Below are 25,145 nucleotides of genomic sequence, written 5' to 3' on the forward strand. Positions count from 1 at the left end.
ATTGGCACCAACTCCACGCAGTGCTAGCAAAGGATCCCCTGTTATCTCTTTCTATCTAGTTGTCTGACACCCCTTTCTGTCTCTGGGCTGAGAGCTCCCAAAGTTTTTGCTGCTGCACCATGGCAGTCACCTCCAAGGCCCTCTGCTGGTACTGCAGCCCCTCTCTGGGCTGATTCTTACCCCAGTATTACAGTCCTCTCTTGCTGACCTCCTAAGTTGTCTTAGTTTGTAAAATGTCTCCCTCTCCCACTCCCATCTTCGCTTAAGCTATTTATTCCTTCTGCTTGAAATGCTTTCCCTTCTTCTCTCCATCATTCAAGGCTCAACTCGGATCCTACTCTCTCACAGACTTTGCTAACCTAGCTACCCTGGAGTGGTGTTTTCCCCTCCTAAGCTCCTACAGTTGTATTGACTTGTCAGTGTACATGCTGTATCTTCCCAGTAGAATGTAAGTTCCTTGAGAGCATTTTTTTATCTCTATCACGTAGCACGTTACCCTTTTCCACATCAAACACTTAATGATTGCTTGTTGAATTGAATCGAAACACTTAATTCCTGGAACACTCACTTGATACTTCCTATAACCTTGACAGTTATTTATCTTTTTACTTATGGTGTATGCCCTGTTTCCTCAGCTACTCTGTAAGTTCCTTGAGAGTAGGGATTATTTATGTTTTCTCTTTGTTTCTCCAGAACCTTGCACAGTACTTTGCAAGTAGTAGTTAGTAAATGCTTGTTGTTCATAGGTTCATAGATCATAAACTTAGAGCAGGAAAGGGCTCTAGAAATTATCTAGTCCAATTCTCTTAATTTACAGATGGGAAAAACAGGTCCAGAGATGCTATTTGCCTGCCCAGGTAGTAAGTAGCACAGCTAAGGTTTGAACCCAGGTCCAAATTTAGTACTCCCTCCACCACCATGTTGATAATGATAATGATGATGATAATTCATCATACCTTCATGTTCTGTTAGTATCTCAGAGCCTTTTATGAAACAGGCTAAAAAATCCTTTTGCCCTCATGATATTCCCTGAATGGGTACAGTGAATGTGGACATTTCATTAATAATCAGAGGTTTGTTAGAGAACTTGAGAATCTCAGTCTTCATCCTTTAGGGCTCTGGTTCATTGAAAAGGCATACAACTTGGGAATGAGGAGTCATTGTGAGTTGGCTTAAGAAAGGTTTGCCAATTTCCAGCACTTCTGATGGGGTGTTAATTCATTCAAGGGAGCCAGGTCAGTAAGAAGTGTGAACTGGTAGGGAGAGGGAATTGGTAGGGAAGGCAGTCTTCTCAAATTGTCAGTACCCTTTATATTAAGTATTCCTTTCAAAAGGAAACACACAGGGCATTTTGGACCTAGCAGCAGTGAATTCTGGCTCAGGAAGCTAGTAAAAAGAATGTGGCTGCCTCCCTTTGTTTTCAGTGTGTGCTCCAGATGGCTGCAAAGAAACCAGCATTGGTTCCTCAGCCCAGCTGACCTGGTGGGACTAAGAGACTGGGCTGCAAAATGGTCCTTCTGGGAACGGGTGGACAGAAGCACAGTCTGGAAATGGGTCAAGGAGCAATCACAGCTGTGCCAGATTTAACATCAACTAATGCTCTGTGACTTCAGGGATATGGTTAAATGGTTTGAGAAATTTGTAATTGGCCAAGAAGCCTTAGAGAGCCCAAATGATCACAAGCCTGGGGCTCAAACCCAAATCAGGATGGCAGTGGCCAAAAAGAGCTATCACATGGTGTCCAGAAAGAGAGTGGATGTTCTTTTGCTCCATTTCTCATGGAGTAGTTCTCCTAATCAAAAAATGCCTCCCACCTCCCATCTTGGCTCTTTCCTTTGGCAGTTATGGGAGAAGGTCAGGGAATGCTGAAGCTCACCCTGGACTGTAGGTAGAGAATGAGCTTCAGGGTGCAGTATCCCTCTGGCAGCATGTACTAGCCTCTGATGTACTATTTTAAACTAAGCCCTTTCCAAAAGAAAAACCACTTGGACTGATTGTTTGGCTGGAAGGGACATAGGTTATACATAACAGTGATTGGGTGTCTACAAAAGTTGTCCATCTTTAGAACAGCCTGGAAAAAAACAAAAAAACATTACTCAGTGAGGTCAACCAGTCCAGCTGGAGGGAGAACCAGGCTTGAGGAAGCCAAAGGTCCACTTGGCACTGATCAGCAGATTCCCAGGCCAAGCCATTGTATAAGCTCCTTAATACTGGGGGAAAGCATTGGATTCTTGTTCTTCTAATTACTTGAAGGACCTAGAATGTGCTCAGTGACCCACGGATCTCAGCTTATCCTCGCTAATGGAAAATGTGATCCACAAGAACAATACTGGTGGTTGTACTTTATGCATTGTTACACAGCAGAGGATGCTTTTCCAAATAAACTGTAAAAGCACTGGGCCTCTAAACCCACTCTGAACTTTACATTCTCTGGAATGAAATCAATCAGGCCTCTCTGGCCATCTGGCATACATGGTCCTTCGTGTGAATGCTTTTATGGCCAAACACAGAAGACAGGAGCCAAATCAAAGTGAAAAATACCTCTTTATTTAAATCTGCCCTCAACTGCACTGGCATTTTAGCTTGAATAAAAGCAGAGTAGCGAGTGAAGTTATCCCTCTTAACAAAAAAGCATTTATGGAATCAAGATAGTCATCTTCCACAACTACAGTATAGGACCTGTAATTAGAGCTCACAATTCAACAGCTCAGCCTCGAATACATACAAATCACTCTAAATCTAGCAAAGAAATAAATAAGTTATTTACACTTCAAGTACAAAATCTTGTGGTTTTTTTCTTCTGCCTTGTTATCATTTGTATGAACTTTGCTTGATTCACTCATTCCCACTGATCAAGGGCACAGTCACATATCTTACTGTTAATCATTTAATCTGCCATTATCTTAGAGATGGCCGGACCATAGGGGATTCACATCAATCACACTTGATGAAGGAGGCTCCAAGCTCTTTCTTCCCAGCCCCAGAGTTTTATCAGGGAGTGTGTGTATGTGTGTGTGTGTGTGTGTGTGTGTGTGTGTGTGTGGCGGGGCCTACAAAGGGACTTTCCTTGCAATAGCCTTTCTGAATAAATTGTAGCTAGCATGGGGCAAAGACAGCAACAACATCTGGAACACACAGCAAATTGTACTGGGACGTATATACTTAAATTAACTTGGTAGCAGTTTGTACTAAGTTTCCACAAGATATTCCATAATAAAAGAAACACCATAGGGTCTAGTTGTTGAGTGGTTGTTGTTGTTGAGCCCTTCCAGGAAACCTCAGAGAGACTGCCCCTCCTGGACGCCTCTGTCCAGACTGACTCTCCCTCTCCTGCCTCCGCCCAACCACTCTTCCTCTGAGGGAGCCTGCAGTGGCCCGAGCTGGGGGGCTTTGGAGGTACTGAAAAGCACTTTGCCGCCCTACCTGCCTCTCCACACAGTTAAATGTGAGAGCGACCCCCACATTGCTCTTCATGACTCGGGAGGAACCATCAGATGTGCCATCAAAACACCTGCCTAGGGCTATCTCCTTAGCTGTCCGGGGGTCCTGGTCTGTGACAGTGTAGATGCCATAATTGTGCCCAAGCGGGTCTAATGGTGCCAGCATGGTGTACTCACTGGTATCATTGTTAACTGCTAAGGGGAGGTGGTTGACCAGGTATTCATGTAGCATGCTGTTCACACTGGCCCGGTGACAGCTGCCCTGGGGGATAATCTTGACCAGTGTGCGATCTACCCGGTCCTGGTCATAAAGCATCCCACTACATTTGAATTCTAGACAGGCAGATGAGACATTGGGTTGATCCCTGTCTCGGGTGCTCCTCACATCCCGGATGCCATAGAGTCTCCCCACTGTCTGCCGATGTGTGCCACCCATGTTTCGTGATCTCACATTTACCTCCAGAGGCCCCACAATCTTAACTTTGATATAGCATGCCCGGAACTCCATAGGCTTGGGCCACCATGCCAGGTAGTCCTCTGTCCAACTCATAGGGTCATCTTCATTGAAGGGGACAGTGTTATAGTCATACCTATCTCCCTCTACCCTATAGAACCTGAAATGGGGTGCACTGTATGGGGCCTCTTCACACTCCCGGAGGTTCTCAAAGGCATAGATAGGACCATTGCTCTCCTCAGCTGTATTTGGTCTTGGTTTGGCCATGTTGATCTGGAAGGCAGTTTTCTTGACTTTGGGATCATCATGGTCTGTCCTTCTATACTTGAGTTTGTTGAGATAGGGCTGGGGTACTCCAATGGCATTGGGGTTGAATTTGGGTGAAGACTCCACAGCTTCCAGCTCTTCTCCACCCAGGCTTGCCAAAACATAGGCAGAATAGGCATCTGGGGACTGATCATCACAGAATGCCGGCAAACAGGCACCATTGGGACCTGTGATGACACTGTCAAAGCGGCCCCAGGCTCTGGGATTGGATGAGAAGCCACTTTTTGGCTCCAGATTGATTACAGAGATCACAACCCCTTGGACCTGCTCACTGGGAAGGAACCTCTCACTTCGGTAAGCCCTCACCTTGATGTAGCACCTCCTGCTCTCAGGAACATCGAGATTGAAGAGTCTCCTCTCACGGATCTCCATATTTCCCACCAGGAAAGTTCTTTCCTCCCTTTTGTTTCTCCTCTTGTTCTCAAACTTGAAATCTCCTTCCTCCTCCCACAGCCCTGTGTCAGGGTTCAGTGACCATAGTTTCATCGTAGGCACATGCTCGGGCATCTTGACCTGAGCAGAGTCAAGATGTACCTTCACTTTGCCTGCATTAAGTGATTCGGTGGCAGCTTCATCTGTGAAATCTACGGAGAACATGCCATATGTCCGGAGCGGGAATGTGTCTCCTTCATTGTTGATGAAATTCAAGTCACTTTGGGTGGCTGTGGCTGTGGAAATGTTTCTCGGGTCCAGGAAAGTCACGCTGGCCTTGACTTTGCCCCTGTAGAGATCCCCATTCTGCCTGTAGAAACTGTTGGAAGGGATTTCTAGCTCTGCCATGGGATCTTCTCCATCCACCTCCCCCAGTGGGATGATGTTGGTCTCCGTGGACTCCAAGGTAACTGGTGCTTTCTTCCTGAGCATTTTAATCTCATGGAATACTGCACTGCCTTTCTTATTGAATGGAAGCACTTTGGTGGTATTCACAAACTTCTGTAGCCTGTCTACGAAGGTGAGTACCAGCCTCTCAGTGTCCTGGGGCACATGGAGGGTGAAGGTCCCCTTGTAGCCAGTCATGCTAACTCTGTGGTTCCCCATGTAAATGTGACCAAACCTCATGGGCTCCCCATTATCTGCCGCACTGACCCGGCCCCTGACTATGCTCCTTGTCTCTGTACACTTTTGGCAGCTGCACTCTGTGGCTACCTTGGTAGGGAGTGTGTACCCACTACACTTGATCTCCCTCTCTTCCATCCTAGACGTTCCACAACAGCTTTCTGTAGCATCTCTGCATCTGAGCCCATTATCATGCTGCCCAGCACACGTCTTGATCGGGCATCTCCCCACATCATAGTAGAAGGAGTTGGTGGTGTTCTGGAAGCAATCATGAGGCAGTTGGATTAAGTAACTCTCAGGTACCGGGTTGCAAGGAGGCTCATTTGGCGCTGTTAAGGTAAATGATATAAATACCATAAAAGGTTATTTCATACTCATATATATGGTGCTGGGGTAGAAATTTCCATTTCTTATGTCCCAGCACCTGGGACAGAGACAATACCCAGACTAAACACTAGCTGGGGACCCCAGGACCTCTTCCTCCTTTGCAGACAAAACTGTATTCTACAGATTTAAGGGGAAGGTGGCTCGATAGTGTCTCAGTAAGGTTTCCCTTTGATGCCCATAGTCAAAGGGACTAGGACTTAAGTCAGAAAAGCACTATAGACAGTCTTAATTTACCTGTTTTAGATAGGCATCATTATAGAGTCTTGGCAACTGAGAGGAAGGAGGCTGATATCAATTATCAGCTTGAGGACTGTTTTGTTTTTATGAACTTAACAATGGAGAACTTGAGTGAGTGATCCATATTTAAAGCTCGCCCCCCACCAAGAACAAAAGGAGATATGACAGAATTATTAGGGGGGACAAACTGTAATATTTGTCACTTTCCAAGGTGTAAAGGGACTAATAATGACCAGAGACCCTGGAATCCCCTACCTGCTGATCTGACAACAGGGAGGTTTTCTGCTTTGGGGAACTTACGCTACAAGGTGCCCCTAAAGTCTGGACACATAGGAAAAAATGCATATTTCGAATATTTGTAATATTAACAGACCTTAGCCTCCTTGACTTCTTTTTCTGGGGTATCCTAAAGGAGAAGGTGTACTCACTACACAGATGCAACACACTTGATTGAACGCATAAAGAGTGAGTGTTCTAAAATTGATGGCAATGTGGTAGTTATTGCATCGAGTTCACGTGAATCTTGCAAAGCTTATCAACCTTTGCATCACAAATGATGGAAATCATGTTGAAGATATTATTTATTAATGTTCCAATTAAATAAAATGTTGTTGAAAATTTCATTCATTTCATTTCTTGAAAATATGCATTTTTGCCTATGTGTCCAGACTTTAGGAACACGCTGTACTTTTCTGCATTCCCCATGCCAGGGAGGACTCAGTAGTGTCTTAGATGGTGTGAATGGCTGCTGTTTCCTCTCTGCCCTTCTCCCAATACCCAGACTAGAGAAGGGACCCCATGATTTGGAGACACTCTTGACTCTTTCAGGGACCTTAGACTTATTTGGTAAATAAATGTCTTCCCTCAAACCACTGAAAGCCAGCACACTGGAAGCAACTGCATTCCCAAAAATAAAACCCAAATTAGCAACAAATTCATGATTTACTATTCTCTAATTTCAATATCTATCAAAGCAATTGTTCTATGAGAATAGGCACTGGGTTCTTTGTTGGGAACAATCCCTACAAGATATTCTTGGAATTGTATTTCTCTCTGTGTATGTATGTGTCTGTATATATTTATATTATGTTATATTATATTTGTCTATTTTCCCGTCCTTTATCTCAGAATGTGCTAGTATTGGTAACATTTGCTCTTTCTATTATTATAAAAACTGCTACACTGAGTTATAACCAGTGTTCCAACCACTCTCCACATTCTGTCTCTTATAGTGGCACTGAATAATGCACTGTGAGAGAACATGGTTGCCTTCCATTTTGCTGACTTCAAGGAGCCAGGGATATGCCCCCAACTTCTCCATAACTAAAGGAGTATTGGACTCAGCATCATTAGATCTAGGCTCAAGGTTCAGCTCTGCCTCTCATTAGCTTTATAACTTAGACAAGTCACTTAACCTCTCAGCCGCAGTTTCCCCAACCATAAAAATTCAGATAATATGAATTGCACAGCCTGCTTCATGTCTTTGTTGTGAGGATCAAGTATATAGAATATTGTCTTGCAAATTGAGTGCTTTACAAATATAAGATTCTGCTATTCTTTTTTTAATTCCCTAATTCATTGAGAAGCAGAGTAGTATAGTAGACAGTGGTCTAGCTTCAGCATCAAGAAAACCTGGATTCATGTCCCATTTCTGGCACATGTTGGCTCAGAGACCCAGGGCAAATTACTTATCCTCTCAGGGTGTTAGGGAACTCTCTAGGACTGGAAGTTGCAGGGAAAGGTGTTCATCAGCACTGACAGAAGAATTTCCTCACTGGGAACTCACTACACCAATGAAATCACAAGACTGGTCCTAATAATAATAACGTCATTATGATTTAGCATCCCTGATACCCTTTTTGAACCTCCTTTTATTGTCTTAAAGCCACTTCTTTTGAGAGTTAATAAGCTTTACCTAGTTCTAGTATCCCATGATTTAGTGAGTGAATTGGTCCCTGCAGGGTCAAGACCGATTACGTAGAGCCTGTCTTTTTAAGACATAGCATGGACTATTTCCCTTTAGGTGTATAGCTGACATTTGCCCTCATTGAATCTTGTCTGGTTCCTTTTCCCCCACCCACTAACAGGCTTCCCTTCCTATGAGCATAATGAAGCATATTTATCCTCTCAGCTTGACGTTTTCAGTGTGAAGAAAACCAAAACATCATCTTAGACATAAAAGCTTGATGTAAATGTGTGCGAATGACTTCACATGTATAATCTACATCAAATTGCTTGCCTTCTCAAGGGGAAGGGAGAGGAGGGAGGGAGGGAGGGAGGGGAGAGAGATAGACATAGAGAGAAGAGGAGAGAAAGAGGGAGAGAGAGAGAGAGAGAGAGATAGAGAGAGAGAGAGAGAGAGAGAGACACAGGGGGAAGAGAAAGAGGGCGGGGAAGAGAGAGACAGGGAGAGGGACAGGGAGAGGGAGAGGGAGGGAGGAAGATTGGAATTCAACATTTTAAAAAACAAATGTTAAAAAATTTTTTACATGTAATTGAGAAAAATAAAATAAAACGTAAATGGATATCACTGCTGTCAGTGTGCTCAGGAAGTTCAGAACTGTTCTTGGCCTTACCTATAATAGATAGCCGAGCAATTTGTGACTTCACAGCTCCCGCATCACTTTGGGCCTTGCAGAAATATTCCCCAGCCTGCTCCTTCTGCAGATTTTTCAGTATCAGGTTGCTCTCATACTTATACAATGAAGGATCCAGCAGCTTATTATTGTGGTACCTACAGAGGGTAGAGACACTGAACTAGTCTGGTCCTTCTATTCCAACCCATCTGTCTTTCCTGGAGCAGATAGCTTGACCATGTGGCAGCCACCACGCCCCTGGAAATATCAGAAGGACAAAAGAGGAGGCAGCTATTAAATAGACAGCCCTGGAAGAAGGGCAAAAAAATAAGTCCCCAGGTCACTACAGTCAATTTTAAAACTCTTCTTGAATCACCTCAAAGTAGGTGCTGGTTTCTCTGGGGAAGAGAATAAGGGTCAAGTGGAAGGGGAGGCTATAGAGCTGAGTGATACTTCTTACCAGAAATACTTCTCTGGGCTGGGCTTCCCTATGGCCTTACAGCAGAAAGACACGCTCTGTCCAGTTTTCCTTGCCTTAGTCTCTGGATTCTTCACAATGTAAGGAAGCTCTGAGAGGAGAAATTAACCTTTACAGTTGTAATATGAGTGTGTTTTTGCTTTGACACGCTCAGCCAAACACAAATTATAGAATAATCAGTGAAGCTGTCCTAGGCTATGCCTGAGTTACCTGGAGCTTCTAGGCCCAAGGACTGTGTCCTGTACCTCCACCCCCAATTCCTCCTTAAGCTATTCATTAATCCCCTAGCCTGGAACAGAATCCATATTTGCTATACCCTCCTCCCATCCTAGGTCCCATGTCCTCCTACTTGGTACAGAACCAGAGGCTCTTATTCATCGTTTTAAATGCATAAAATAAAATACATGATTACAAAGAAAACCAATTCTATTAAAACAGTTATCAAATGATACTGTTTTAAACCAAGTTCATGGGCCCCAGGTTAAGAAGTCTTATACTAGAGGTGCTAGGGAAGCTTATAAAATTTTCAATGGGACAGGATAGCTATTTTGGATAGGAATGGGGTTGTTTCTTTCTCTTCTGGCACTTGAAGAAGGAAAGTGAGCAAGAAGGGGAATCCTGTGAGGACAGGAGCCTCTTGGGAACTTCCTGGGATCACTACACATACTTTTGGCCTATCCCAACTTCCCAGGCTGATCTGTCCTAGGACAGCCTCTATGACCTCATTACATCATTACTTTGGGGTTTAGAGGAACCTAAACCCCTTCCAAGAAGACTGACTTTCTTCTAGTACAGAGATTAACAATTTTTGGTGCAATCTGATGAGGCTTATAAAGACTTTTCAACCTTAGAATTATGTTTTTAAAAGCGTAAAAATACATAGAAAACCAATTATATTAAAATATAGACATCAAAAATATATTTTTAAAAACAATTTCATGGATCCTAGGCTAAAAACTCTTGTTTTAGACTAACTCCTAACCCAAGAAGGGTCAAATAGGTACCTGCTCTTGCAAACTCAGCACGAACCGTGGCCATCCTCTTGTTGGTCTTGGGCATCGTCAGGACAATGGGTGCGAACTTGGCTTTGGTGATTTTCAGAACAGTTTTGCCATCAGGACACAAACCAGGGATTCGAAACCTCCCATTGCTGTCAGTCCGAGTCAGGGGCTTTACCGTCTTGGTCAGCAAATGGACAGTGGCTCCTGTGGCGGGACCTCCCCCAGGCAGAGAAATGGCCCCATGCAGTACAAAATCCTCACACATGCAGGCATCACAGTCAGCATTCACCTGGCCCATGGTGCACGACATGTCACAGGCTGGAAAGGAAAAAACCAATGACCATATGTAGAATGACTGATAGCCTTTGTCATGTCATGGCTGCATCACTGCAATAGCCTGTTGGTGGGTCTGCCTGCCTCAAGTCTCTCCCCACTCGAATCCATTCTCTAGCCACTAAAGTGATTTTCCTAAAACTCAGGCTGATCATGTGACCACACCCCATCCCACTTAATAAACTCAGATGACTTCTTATGACTCTGGGAGCAAATAGACAAAATCCTCTGTTTGGCATTCAAAGCCTTTCATAACCTAGTCCCCTCCTATATTTTCAGTCTTCTTTTTTTAATTTATTTTTTGTTTTTAGTTTAAAACACTCAGTTCCACAAGTTTTTGAGTTCCAAATTTTCTCTCTCTCCCTCTCCTCCCCGCTTCTCCCCAAGATGGCATGTAATCCAATATAGGTTCTACATATACCTTTTCAGTCTTCTTACACCATACTCTTAGTTCCAGTGACACCTCTTGCTGTCCCATGAACAAGACTATCTGTCTCAGGTTGGGGCATCCTCTCTGGCTGTCCTGCCCCTGCCTGGAATGCTCTCCCTCCTCCACCATGGCTTCCTTAAGTTCCAACTAAAATCTCGCCCTCTACAGGAAGCTTTCCCCAGCCTCTCTTAATTCCATTGTCTTTCAGTTATTAATTATTTCCACTTATTCTGTGTAGAGCTTGATTTGTATATATTTGTATATATATTTGTTTGCATGTTGTCTCCCTCATTAGACTGTAAGCTCCTTGATGGCAGGGGCTCTTTTTTTTTTTTTATTAATTGTATCCTTAGCTCTTAGCACAGTGCCTGCTACATAGTAAGCACTTAATATTGATTGATTGATTTTTCTTTTCACCTAGAGGCAAAGAAGTGAGGTGGGGGTGGGAAAAGGTAAATGAAGAAGGGAGATGGAATCGGGGTAACTGGAACATCTCCATTTCTTCCCACCGGCCGGTGCTCTTCCCCCCTTCAATGCTTTGTTGGAACTTGTGAGGACCTTAGCAATCATTTGGTACAAACCACTCACTTTACAGAGGAAGAGACTGAGGCCTAGAAAGTAGTCAAACAAATAGTGGCAAAATGAGGTCTAGAACTCGGGTTTTCTGACCGTTGTGTTCTTTTTCCTACCCCAAGCTGCCTGTCTGGGAGAGTTCCTCTGATTTCATCTCATCCCAGTGAGACCTTTCTTTTTTCACTTGTCATCTTCCCAGCTCTTGTGGACTGGTTTTATGCTGCCTTCCTTTGCACTTAACACTGGACTTGAAGTAAAAAACCCTGGGTTTCAATCCTGATCATTTAATCTCTCTGAGCCTTAGCTTTCATCTCTAAAATAGGGGTAACATTGCTTATATTACTGGCCTCATAGTGTTGTGCAGAAAGCAGTTTTAAAATCTTGAATTTTAAACCTTCCTTAGAGCTATCATCATCATCATCATTACTACAGAGTAATTCTTCTCCTTCTTTTAAATATGCATGCATCCTGTCTCACCAACCTGATTTAAATTTCCTTTGAAGAGGGACCATGCCTCCTCTGTTAGATCAGAAACTGCTTCAGGAACCAGTAAACAGTCCTTGTCATTGGATGTGTTCAGAGAGGGGCTGAATGACCCTCAGAATCCTGTACAGAGAATTCTTGTTCCAAGTGGAGGTTAGAAACGCTCCATTCCAACTTTGAGATTCTAGGATCCTAAGAGCCCCTGAACCTATAGACTTATACGCACAGAAATTTGGGCTTGAAAGAGACTTCAGAAGCTATCTGGTCTAACCCATCCCTAAGCAGGAATAATAGCCCTGAGAAGTGGCCATCCAGATTCCCCTGGAAGATTTCCTGGGTTGGAGAATATACAGGGTGTTCCTGAAGTCTGGACGCAGGAAATGTGGAGTTACTGCATCGAGTTCACATGAATCTTGCAAAGCTTATCAACCTTTGCATCACAAATGATGGAAATCATATTGAAGATGTTATTTGTTAATATTCCAATTAAATAAAATGTTGTTGAAAATTTCATTATTTCATTTCTTGAAAATATGCACTTGCTGTCAGGATTTGAGCCTTACAACAGTATTGTGAGGTAAGTGCCATAAATATCTCCATTTTACACATGAAGAAATAGGCTGGGGGGTTGAGTGACTTGTCCAGGGGTCATGCATTGGTAAGTGTCTGAGACAGGATTTGAACTGAGGTCCTCCTGACAGCAAGTGCATATTTAGGAACACCTTGTACAGTCTCCTGAGATAATTTATTCTGCTTTTGAATAGTTCTCTAATTGTTAGGAAGTTTTTCCTTATATCAAGCCTACCTTTGCCTCTCTGTATCTTCTGCCTGTGGCTCTTTGCTCCTTCCTCTTCATACCAAGCAGAACAAGTCTTCTCTTTCACACAGTGGGTCTACAAATACTTGAAGGCTGCTAGCTCTGCCTTCCTTAGTACAAGCCTTTGTACATAGTGGGTACTCAGGATAAAAATGACTGACAGGCAAGTTCAGGTAGTAGGAATAGCCCACATAGCCGTCACCCAGGCAAAACAATTCCCGAGGAGAAGGGTCCAGTCATCCTCACTAGCTGCCAAACAACTACAATCCAGAGGTCAGGCAAGCCAGCCTAGCTGAGACAGTAAGGCACCCCGAGGGAAAGACAGAAGGCAGCATGGGCTGGGGAGGTCAAACCACAGCCACCACCTTGATTACCATCTGCCCTCAGACCCCGTAAGAGCGTTCTGAGAGCCTTGGGAGAGGCAGTGCTTCTAGTCCAGTGCCCATAGGCATCATCCTGAGAGGCAGCCTCTATAGAGATGCAGGCTAGTAACTCACTGCTCCTGCAGGTGCTGCAGACATAGGTAAAGATCCAGGAAAGAAAGTCCTTGTCACCACAGTCCTCGACATTGTCATATGGTTCAGCATCAGAAACTGATATGATTTTCTTGGGGAGAGGTATGACCATCTGCTTTGCTGCTGTGCCCTAAGGATCATAGGACCTTTCTATCTGACTTGGAGCTGCAACTTTTGCTGTTTGTTGTCTCCCCCATTAATTAGAATGTGAGTTCCTTGAGAACAGGGGCTGTCTTCTTTCCCTTTATTTATTTATTTTAATTTTTTTTGAATTATCTTCCTTTTCCATATGTATCTTCTGTGCTTAACACAGAATTTTGTTCTTAGTAAGTGCTAAATAAAGGTGTTACTCATCCATGCACAGTAACTAATGTTTATATAGTACATTAAGGTATGCAACACTCTTTACATTTGTTACCTGATTTGAGCCTTACAACAGTGTTGTGAAGTAAGTGCCATTAATATCTCCATTTTACACATGAAGAAACTGAGGCTGGGGGTTTGAGTGACTTGTCCAGGGGTCATGCATTGGTAAGTGTCTGAGGCAGGATCTGAACTCAGGTCCTCCTGACAGCAAGTGCAGTGATTTATCCACTGAACTAACCTAGCTACAGACAACCTCAAATTGGGATATTTATGTCAGTCAACAAGAACTCATTAGACTCTTGCTATAGTCCGGGCGCTGTGCTAAGTGGTGGAAACACAAAGAAAGGCAAAAGTTCTGCCCTCAAGAAGCTTACATTCTAATGGTGAGGACAACATGCAAACAACTTTGTGCATATAAGATATATCTGAAAGGAAATCTAAGAGGGAAGACACTAGCAAAGGGGAGGGGAGGGGATGACAAGGAAAACACTAACATAAGCTGAGATCTGGGCTGAGTCTCGAAGGAAGCAATCTCATGTTGCCTTTCCTTTCTCTGGAGAGATGCTTGAGGATTTCCCTTCTTAACCCTCACCCCCCTAGGCCTTTCTGTTGGCCCCCCTCCCTCTGGATATCCCACCCATTCTCACCCATTTGCTTCTCATCTCTGTCTCTGTTGGGGGAGGAGAGGGGAAGGAGGCAAAGGAAGATGAGTGGTGTCAGGAGAGCTTATAATAATAGCTTGTTTCTCAACCTTGCGTTGATTGATTTTCATACCTAACGTATGTGACTGACAGAGCTTAGTAGGAGCATTCCACCTGGGATAGAGGGGTGGAATGGACAGAGGAAGGAATAGATAGACTGGTGGTACCTGCACAAGCCGGGCTCACACAGAGCCGACCCTCTTCTGTGGCTTCGTTGCAGAGCCAGGACGTCTCTAACATACAACTCCGAGTGCGGGTTTGGACACCAGTGTGACCACAGGAGGCTGAGCAGTCACTCCACTGAGACCAAGGAGTCCAGATTCTCTCATTGTCTCGGCGTAAAGATCCTATAAGATGGTCAGGGTGGAATCAGTAGGGGACTGTGTTCAGATTCCCCATGTCCCATCTCCCTTTCTCATCTCCAAAGGTTTTCTGCCTAAAGTCCCCCATAAGCTTTCAAAGGACATCTGCCAAAGGCCCCAGTTGGCAGACAGCCACTTTTCACCGTGCAACTCTCCCCCAAGAAATACAGTTCTCCAGGGGAACTGTCTGGAAGCAAGAAGACAAAAGACCCAAGGGTCTTGCTGAATGTTGGAAGATAGTGGGAAGCTTGCAGCAATTTGCATAGGGTACATGTTGTGGTAGAAGAAATTGTTGCTCAGATACAAGTTAGATGAAGTAGTCACCAAGATTCCTTCTGACTCTGAGGTTCTCTGAATCCACAAATCTATCCTTATGTTCTATTTCTACACTTGCAAAGAGTAAGGGATTATTTGCTGAATGCAACATCACTTTTTAAAATCGTACGTTAGGAAAGTAGACACACTAAGCATCATTGGTGGGGCCATGAATTGGTCCAGCCATTCTGGAAAGCAATTTGTAACTATGCCCCTAAAGACCACTAAACTACATGCCCAATTGACCCAGCAATACCACTACTAGGCCTGTGCCCCAAAGAGATCAAGGAAAGTGGGAAAAGACTTATATGTATGAAAATATTTAAGGAAATTTTTTTGCAGGGACAACAAAGTAAGAACTAAAGGAAGGCCCACCGATTGGAGAATAGCTCAGCAAATTATTATATGTGAATGTAAAGGAATATTATCAGGGCCATAAGAAATAATGAAAGGGAAAGTCTCAGAGAATTCTGGAATGACGTGTGAAGTGAGCAGAACCAGGAGTACAATCCATACATTAACAGCATCACAAAGACAAACAACTTTGAAAGGCTTGAGAACTCTGAACAACTAAATGATTAACAGTGATTCCAGGGGTTAGATCACGTAACGTGCTACCCACCCCTGTACAAATGATGATAGACCAAGTTTGCATGACAAAACATAATTTTGGGGACACAGGCAATGCAGGCATTACTTTTGCTTGACTATGCATATTTGTGACAAGGCTTTTGTTGCCATTTCCCCAATAATGGGGGAAGAAGTAGGAGGGAGGGAAAATTGTGTTTTCTTAATGGAAAAAATAAAATAAATCCAGCAGCAGAGTAGGCAACACTTTGTAAAAAACAAACAACAACAACAAAAAAACCACAACTTGCTCTCTCTTGCCTGTATAGAAATAACCTGAATGTCTTCACAGAGGTTGGCAGGCCCTGGGCCTCCTAACTGGGTCCCCTAACCCAGAGAACTGGGATACAGAAATAATCATCAATTCCAGTGGGGCTTGGAATTGAGATCCTGTCTATTCCCCCATTCCAACAAAATCTTGGTGAGTGAAGATCACTGGCCTTCAGCAGAAGACCACACAAAGACTATAAGAACCTATTCTCCCCAACCCAATGTTTAGGCTGTGTAGAGTAGGCAGTCTGGATTAGGGGTTTCTGAAACAAGAATTGGCATAAAATGCCCAGAGAGGGGGAAGGCCTACAAGAGTAGCAACACTGGGCAGGGGGGCAGGGGCAGGGAGCTATGTGTAGACTCCATCCACCAGTTTTGTTATCCTTACTCTAAGTGACCTAAGGGGCAAACTCCTTCCCTCACTCAATGAGTGCAAAATATTGTGATCCTTGGGAGAAAGGTCCCAGAGGTCTGCCGATCAAGGGCTCAAGCTGGGAAGAAGTTGAACAAAAATTAAGTTGATCATATGAACTAGAGGTTAAGGTACTAGACACCTAGGTGCCAGACCTTTACTGGGATCCCCCATCTGTAAAATTGAGAGAATGAGTCTTAATTCTGGTGCTCCACTATGGGAATGGCATATGGGTAAATGAGAGACTGCAGAGCAGAACCAACTTTCCAGAAAAGAAAGAAAACCCTGCAGGACACACTTTTAAATTTAATCTGCATTATTTTCTCCATCTCTTTCTTAAATCTAGACAATCAACAAAACAGTAAACCAAGCCCTCATTTGTAACACTTACAGATTTCTGAGGTGTAAGTGCCTGCCTTGAAAATGTACAGTTTGCTCATTCAAGCAGGGCAAAGGCTTTGAAGAACCCTAGAGACTCACTGACTTGCAGCCGCTCTCAGTTATTGACAAGCTGGCTTCTCCAACCCCACAGCATTCTCCAGCATCACTTGGTATACATTCAAAGCATGACGAAGGCAAATCTGCACTCCAGAGCAAGGCTTTCAGATCATAGGGTTTAGAGCTGGAAGGGTCATAGGATCATATCTTTACAGCCTGAAAGGACCTTAGAGATCACATAGTCCAACACCTTCATTTGACAAAAGAGGAAACTGAGGCCTAATGAGATACAGTGACTTGTCCAAGATCACACAGGAATCAAGTAAATAGAGTTAGTATTCAAGGCTCAGCCCTCTGACTCCATATGCAAGTTTCTCTCCACTATGTCGGGCTGCCTGTGGACAATTGACCCTTTTCAAATGATAATGCTATCACTGACTGTTGTGAGAGGTCAGGGAGGGGCACAGGGCATTTCTGTCCCCTTGTACCATCCAGAGCCCTGGGTTTAAGCTACCATTGTTTCAGGAAAATGATCTTTCTCTGTTCCGTAATGGGTGTGTGTTTTGTGAATGTGCGTATGTGTGCGTGTGTGTGTGCACACGTGTGTGTGTGCGTGTGCATGTGTGTGTGCATACGTGTGTGCGTGCGTGTGTGTGTGTGTGTGTGTGTGTGTGTGTGTGCTGGAAAGCAATGGAAAGTGTATATCCTTTACTCACCTGGGGGGCAGAAGAATCTGACTGTGTAGTTGGAACAGTTCTTGCCTGGCAGCTGCTCCTTGTTTATGCACCAGAAGCCTTCATGAGGGCTGCTGTGAACCCTCTGGCCAGTTCCAGCTGCAGGTACCCAGTCAGTGGTCCGGGCCTCAAGGTGCAGAGGCCTTGAGCACACCCGATCTCCATAGTAAAAGCGGATGGCGTCCAGCCGCTCATAGTCACCCTGTCCACCAGGGTGGTCAATGTTGAACCATGTTGTCCACTCCCCAGGACCTGAGTAACCAAGAGACAGGGTGGGGCTACAACTGGGGGTCATGGAGTTTCTAGGAGCAGCCTGTCCTGTTAGGGGTGGGGACGGGGAGTGGGGTGGGCAGGAAAAGGAAGAAGATGAAACAATATAGCCCTGTGCCCATAGAAACTGCTTGGGAGCCTGGTGTCCCAAGGGTTCTCCTCTCCTAATCTGGGGAGATCACTCAGTCTTGCCAAGAGAAAATAGTAGGACTGGCTGCTTTCGCTGCTAGATTGATCTTTCTAAACCATGAATCTTATCAAGTCAAATCTCTGCACAAAAACTTTTAATAGTTCCGTGAATAAAATCCAAACTCTTGAACCTGGCATCCATGTCACGGCATGATCCATCTCCGACTTACCTTTTTAGCCCTACCTCCTACTCCATATACCCTAAATACCATTGAAGTGTTGTCCCCCCTCCCCCCCCCCACCTTTTCTTATGCAGTGCCTTCTGCTTAGGGCACCTTTGCCTCCAGCCTTTTCTGCTTAGCTCTGCCCAACTCAAAGGCTGCCTCTTTCTTCAAGCTTTCCAAGATTCCCTCCATCTAGAAGTACTCCCTCCTTTCTCTCCCTCCCACAGCACTTTGTAGTTCATTTATGGCACGTCCTTGCCCTACCTTGTGCACGTCTCTTTTCTCCTACTAGACTGTAAGCTTCGTGAGGGCAAGGAATGTGTCTTATACCACTTTTTGTCAGCCCACAAGATGTAGTCGAGGGCTGGGCAGAAGTGCCTCATAAACACTTTTTTAGTTTTATAGAGAAAGTGCTTTGAAAAGTACAAAAGTCTAACAATAATGCATGGTGCCCTTATTTTCTCCCCTGCACTAAATTCACTCCAGTGCAGGTATGCCCTGGCTTTTCTGATTTTCTGGTCATCTCTACCTTTCTACTTACAGGATGTGGTCGGGGCTCTTAGTAGCTTATGAAACAGTTTTCTCCCCTACTCTGCCCACTTTCATCCCCCTTCTTCCAGACTCCCACTACCCAGGGGCTGAGGGCCCAGAGAGGTCAGTGACTCACTGTCTTCGGGGTCAGCAGGCCTGGCCAAATTGTTGAGGTTCCTCTTCCCCGGCTGCACTCTCCGAACAGACTGGGAAAGCATCGTCTGCCTCATCCCGGGACCTGCGGCGGATGCTAGATTGGGGGTTAGAGGTGGAAGGATACAACTTGTGTAGGAAGAGAAACTGACCACTGCACCTGTCATCTGGATGACCATAAGGGGCCAGGCGGGTCCTCCTTCTCAGACGCCCTGGCCATTTGCTCTAGGGAACCCAACATGCCACCCTGAGCCAAACTGTGAAGCCTATAAAGTTAAAAGTCTCTGGTATCCTTCCTTTTCTGTACCCTCTCCCTCTCTTATTCCACTACCCACCATTAAACACCCAATATCTGCATGCTACCATCTTGTATGAGGGAAATAATTAAACTCCTTCATACTAAAGTATTAGTGATCGATAGTGGCTTCATATGTTCCACCTCCTAGAGGGATTTGCATTTTAAATGTTTGATCTTGAGATTCTTTAGACCTAACAAGGACCTCAGAGATCATGTAACTCATCCCTTCTTTTTGTAAATGAAGACACTATAAGGGTCCTGCCAATAGTTATGTAGCAAGTTAGTAGCAGAACTGGGATTAGAACTCAGATCTCCCGGCCTGTCCCCATCCAATGCTCTTTTTACTATACCCCATTGAATAAAACTCATGGCAGGATTTCAGGGACCCTCAGACCCCACCTGTACATGGCACTGCCCCTGAGACATCCTATGTGGGCCTCTAGGGATGCGGCCAGGCTTTGCTTTAACACCAGCACGAGGGCCTGGGAGCCCAGGGTATAGAGATGGGAATTTTACCAGCTCAGAAAAAGGCCCTCGTCCCTACCCCAGCAGATCTTTATTCCTTCCCATCTTTCCGCAGTGCCTTGACAATGTACAGTAACATAGGGAGACAGTGAGATTACAGTGCTGGCCTAGCTGTGTGACCTTGGGGAAGTCATTTCACCATTCTAGGCTCACTTCCCCGTATGTAAAATGAGTGGAGGGGAGGCGGATTAGATAGTCTCTAAGTCCCCTCCTAGCTCTGAAAACCTATGATTCTATAACTAACAAGCGGTGATGAATCATCTACTAGCAGCATATACGACAGGATCAATGCTCACGCTAGATGTTCTCTGGTCATTAAAAGTCCTTATTTCTCTATAGCCTCCCTGGGGAATGGTTAGATAATGACTCTGATGATAATGGATGTTTATATAGTGTTTTAAATTTTGCAAAGTGCTTTATATATATTATCTCTTTTGAGCCTTACAGTAAGTCTGTGAGAAAAGGGGTCATGATTGTCCCCATTTTACAGAAGAGGACCCTAAAAGTCAGGGATCCAACTCATTGATAGGATGAGAAAGAGAATGGGGAACATATCTCTGAACAGCATTATTATTTGACCTGAATTGGCTCTGACCCTTCAGCTTAAGCCTTTTGAAAGCCTGGCTTCATACAAAGCCCAAACCACTGAGGATTAAAAATATTCCATCACCCCCCATCCCTAGGGGGCTAATTTTTAGTGGGGCCTGCTTTCAGTGGCTCATCTTAAGTTCCAAAGGGAGCTTTAGCTGTTGAAGGCCATTGCCTCTTGCCTCACTGCCAGACCTTATCCTTACCTTCTCCAATCCAAATCATATGTTTATAATCATAGAAAATTGTAGGATTTAGAACTGAAGTGGATTTTAGAGTTGAAATGGACTTTTAGAGACCATCAGACTAGTCTAACCACCTTATTTCACAGATGATGAAGCTGAGGCAGAGGGTAAGGGACTTGCCCAAGTCATCACAGAGCTGGAGTTTAAAGCCAGGTCCTCTTTCCTGTAAATCCACCACTTCCGACCATCTTCCCAGTTTAGAATAGGGGTGGGGGTGAGAACAGGAAAGACAGTAAGGCAGCCTCAGCAGCATAGCAATAGCAGCTTTGAAAACCAATTAACTCTCATGTTCAGAACCCAAATTAGAATTTTTTTTCTGTTGCTTAATTGAGGCACAGGAGTTCTTTTTAATCAAACTAATTTGATTTTCTCCCAGATTGCTGAATGTTTAATCATCTTTTCAAGCTGCCAGCTGTCAGGATGGAAAATATCAAGGAAGAAATTGAGGGAGTTGGGGAAGGGGTGCTGAGACAACATTTGTTCAGACACCTGTGTGCTGAAAGCTGCTGGGGAATGGCAATATGGAAGGGGGCATTTAAAACCATTGACTCTTGTCACCCACCTGAATAGTACAGTTTGGAAAAGGAGATTCCGGAGGCCCTAGCAATACCAAGGTAGTCTAAGATCCCAGCTAGAGGAGATCCTTTCCCTTTCCTTTCCTTGCCTTGGGAGCAGAGGGGAACTTTCTAGTTGATGCCCTGGCTCTTGGTTGTCCTTCATTCTCGAAGAAGACCAAAATGACATCACTATGCTAGAGTCAAGCGTCGGTGTGTCTGATTGTGGCTGATCAGACCAATAGGAGCTCGGAATGTTCTACCACAGCTTTAAATCAGAGATTAGATATGGATGGGCCCTAGAACCGGGTAATTCATTGGATTTCTTTTTATAAAGATGGGCACATGTTGCCTACTTGAAATCAGGCATCAGAATACAAATTAAACTGAAACAATTTAAATGAAAATGGAAAGTGGGCCAAGACCCAAACTTTTTGAATCTTTTGCCACCCCTCGGCTAGGGAGAAGGGCCGACAGTAGAAATTAAAGTGGGCCTACAGTTGGGGTCTGGGTCAGGCATAGTTAATTCTAGCCTTTGATACTGTAGGTGGGAGACTTATACAATAACCAACCAGGAATCCAGAGGTTTCATGATGAGACATGCTACCTACCTCCTGACAGAAGGGTGAGAGACTCAGGATACAGAATTCAATATATATTTTTTGGATATGGCCAATACAGATTTTTTTTTTTGCATGACTGTGCATTATTTGTTACTAGGGTTTTCATTTTTTTTTCTTTTTTCCCTCAGCGATGGGGGTGGGGGAGAGAGAGAAGACAGATTTTTGTTCCTTGTGGGATACTCAGGAAATAGTGGATACTTAGTCTTTACCCAGTTCGAAGGTAACCTCCAGGATCAGGAGGGAGACCACCCATGCCTTCACTACTGCCATAGCTCCCTCTGGCCCCTGGATGGGGAGGGTGGCAAGTTGAGAAAGGGTGACTCGGGACTGGCCAGTCCTTCCTCTAAAGATAACTTTCCCACAAGTTTCTCCAGATTCAGGACCTGTAAAGAAAGTTGGTTTTTTATTAGATTCTTTACTTCTCTGACCATTTCTAGTTTAAGGGAGAAAAGCTCCTCATGTTGGGAGGGCAGAAACGTTGCAGTTGGAGTGAGAGACCTTCCTCGCTGGGTCTAGGTCACACTCAGACCACTGTTCTACTCCTCTCCCCCCAGGTCAAGCAAGGCAGATATCCGCCCCCCTTTCCCATACACACACACCCTAATTTTTCCCTTGAAGCAAGTGCCTCATTGCTTCTCAGCTCACAGCCCTCCACGCGCCAGCGTGTGGAAGCAAGAGGATCAGCTAGGCTTATTCTCACTACTAGAGCCAGTAACATCCAGCAAAAGAATCAGGGCTTTTCTCCAAAGGTAGATTCTGTCTTGAGTTATTTATCGGCTGCGCTCTCCTCCCTTGCCCCATTCAGGCAAGACTCCAGTGTCCTATTTGTCATCTCCATTCTCTTTGCTCAGCTCCTCCACCCTCCCCCCCCCCCCACACACACACCTTCAGTCCCCAGCACCTCAGGGTCTTCAGAATATGCTTCTGGACCCCAATCCCAGCCCCAGTGCCCACTCTTCCCCAAAAATGAGGAATCTGCAGCCACAACACAGTTTCCACTTGAGGTCTTGTTCTTTCAATCTTTGCCCCCAACCACTCAGGGGGAACCGACCAGGACAGCTGGGAGAGGGAGGACAATCGGTATGGAAGGCAAATGAATCAGAAACAGACCCCTTGGCAAATTTATTTCCAGATGTACATGGATTGCAGCTGGAACAAATTTCATTCGTTTTGTTTGGGAAGCCCCAAGCTGGAGGCCAAACTAGGGGGCAAGAAATGAGGAGATTATAGGGAGCTGAGAGGACTGAGTGTGAAAGCAGGCTTGCTTCCCAAATGTCCTAGGCCTAGCCAAGCCATGTGTGGATGCCTCACGTCCCATTAGGGGAACTCCTGGATTTGGTGTTTTGTTTTCTGTTTTTTTAAAGACTACTTCAACAAACTGTAAATCGGACTTGTTGTAAAGGGAGATGCGGACCATCAACCATCAGGACATTTTTATCTCTCCCCTGGGGATTTGGCCAGATTTGAATCTAGCTGGTTCCTGGAAAACTTGGGCAGAGGGAGATTCAAAATTCCTTAGCTTCAACCTCCAAAATCCAGCTCAACTCAAAGGGTGGAGAAACAGCTGGGGGATGGGGGTGGGGTACAGATCCCAGATGGGGAAGAGAAGGCCGGATGAGAAGGGTGGGGTGACAGCCACCCATGAGGAAGAATCAAACCACACTCTAGGTTCTAGAAACCTATTTCGTAGAAATTTAGACCCGGTAGGGACCTTAGAAATCAAATAAGTCTCTAATGTCACCTTCACAACTTACAAATGAGGTAACTGGGACCCAGAGAGATGAGGTGGTGTTTTTGCCTAAAGTCACAGCACAATTGGGTATTTTACCTACAGACTAGGAAGAGATCTGATAGAGGGAAACAAAGAGTCCCAAATATCTGTCAGACTTAAATCTGAGCGTACTCTCTGTAGAGACCAGGGCAGCCTCAGGTACCTTGTGGAAAAAGCATTTCCCTTCTGGCAGCTCCGTGAGCTTTCCTAACCACATCTCCTGACTTAAAGCCTTTCCTGCCTCCATGTGTAACCAAAGCCAGTGGACAAAGCAGCTCCAGGGAGCATCACAAAGAGAACATGAGGTTCTTCCAAAGGTACTGAGGCTCTGAGCAGGACCAAGCTAAGGGAGACTGCTTGGTTTGGGGAATGGAAGAAAAGGGAGAGAGAAACAAGGAGATAAAAAGATGGATAAAGGTAGGACATTACACTTTCCTACAGGAAATAGAGGCTCCTGTCTCACCGGCGCAAATCCAAGCAAGTTAGAAAAGAGTTTGCTCACGTCTGGTTGAGGACAGGGGAGAACTTCCTTAGCCCTGAGTTCCATGAAAAGGAAAGGTGGTTGAGAGTGAGGGTATGGAGCAGGCTCAGTGCTCAGAGGATGGGGATGGGGATGGGGATGGGGAGAGCCATTGCTTACCGGAGTCCTGAGCTCAGCTTCTCAGCTAGGGGACTGTGTCTTCTCCACGCAGGCCAGCCGGACCGCCCGGCTTATATAGCACAGCTGGTGGCTCAGCTCATGGCACAGAGCCATGGGAAGCGGCAGCCGAAACCAGATCTGAGCCTGAAGAAACCTCAGCACCCACTCCCCTCCCCACAGCAGGCCACAGAGGCAATGATTTCACATCCAGACCCTCCCTCAGGAAACACTTTGCAAAAGGGGGGATAACGAGTTTCTGGAACCTTAGAATTTGGGAGCTGGGAGGGATAGCACCCTGGGAGCTAACTGGGGCTCTGTGGAACATGAACAGTTCAGAGGAAGGGGATGTGGGGAATTTGATATTTTCTGCTATTTTCAAAGTGGGTCAGGGCATTTTTTTTCCTGTCAAGCTGTGGTTGTCACCCTCTTGCCCTCACTCCCAAAAATGGAGAAGTAATTTGTTTAAAGCTGAGCTCAGTATATTCTGAACTTTCCTTCACAGACCTGAGCAAGCCCAGCGACCCCTGAGCTTATCCCCTGCCCTCAGAGAGAGTCTATTGGGAAAGTAGAGGGCCACAACTTGGGCCCTGGGGTGGGAGGGTGGGAGGTGGAAGTCACAGAGAAGTTTTGCCTTCTTATTTATGCCTGAAATTGCACCCTTGCTTCCCTCAGCACACACACCTACTCTGCCCCGTGCTGTTTGGAAGCCTGCTCTAACCCCTTCTGTGCCCCTCAAGAGTTCAGTCCCAACTCTCACCACATGGCACAATTGGGGACTTGCCCCAGCTTCTTCTGAGTCCTCTAGTAAATCTGCCCAGTGCACATGTCTGTGAGGATGCGTGTGCATGTGTGTGTGTGCACGTAAACACATGTACAGCCAAATTTACCAGGAGGTGGAGTAAGCAGTTGTCTACGTGGCTCAAACAAAATGGTGGCATGTGAATGTAATGGAATATTATTGAGCTGTCAGAAATAACAAAGATAAAAAATTCAGAAAAACTTGGGAAGATTTGTATGAACTGATACAAACAGAATGAGGTGGGGGGGGGCAGCAGGAAGAGACAATTTGCATGATAACAACAAAAATGGAAAGGAAAACAATATGCAAAGACTTCAGAATGCTGACTAATGGAGTGACCATCATAAGATCTGAGAGACTGATGGTAGTGAAGCATGAGGCAGAGAGGTGATGGATCCTAAGAATAGAATAAAGCATTCTACCTACTTATACAGAAATGTACTGTACATTGTACAATAAGGTA

At 44.9% G+C, this 25,145-nt stretch overlaps 1 protein-coding gene across 1 annotated transcript; it reads right to left on the minus strand.

Annotated features, from left to right (window-relative positions):
* Positions 1-2,525: 2,525 nt before the first annotated feature.
* LOC118828867 (cartilage intermediate layer protein) lies at positions 2,526-23,921 on the minus strand. Its single transcript, XM_036735757.1, has 9 exons — positions 23,884-23,921; positions 21,682-21,855; positions 18,623-18,736; positions 17,315-17,584; positions 14,342-14,521; positions 9,960-10,274; positions 8,938-9,046; positions 8,478-8,635; positions 2,526-5,606 (listed from the first exon to the last, which is right to left on the minus strand). The coding sequence occupies exons 2-9, from the start codon at positions 21,740-21,742 to the stop codon at positions 3,235-3,237; spliced, it is 3,579 nt and encodes a 1,192-aa protein (XP_036591652.1). The 5' UTR covers positions 21,743-21,855; positions 23,884-23,921; the 3' UTR covers positions 2,526-3,234.
* Between the last annotated feature and the right edge of the window lie 1,224 nt (positions 23,922-25,145).

This window comes from Trichosurus vulpecula, chromosome 8, assembly GCF_011100635.1.
Source record: "Trichosurus vulpecula isolate mTriVul1 chromosome 8, mTriVul1.pri, whole genome shotgun sequence".
NCBI classification, from domain to species: Eukaryota; Metazoa; Chordata; class Mammalia; order Diprotodontia; family Phalangeridae; genus Trichosurus; species Trichosurus vulpecula.

Bases quoted from the DNA above. Each gene is read 5' to 3' on its own strand.
- LOC118828867 (XM_036735757.1), bottom strand. From the start codon at position 21,742: ATGGCAGTAGTGAAGGCATGGGTGGTCTCCCTCCTGATCCTGGAGGTT. The intron at 17,585-18,622 runs GTGAGTCACTGA...TTGGTTACTCAG, and splicing joins GCCTGCTGACCCCGAAGACA to GTCCTGGGGAGTGGACAACA. The intron at 8,636-8,937 runs GTAAGAAGTATC...TACCCTCTGTAG, and splicing joins AGCCCAGAGAAGTATTTCTG to GTACCACAATAATAAGCTGC.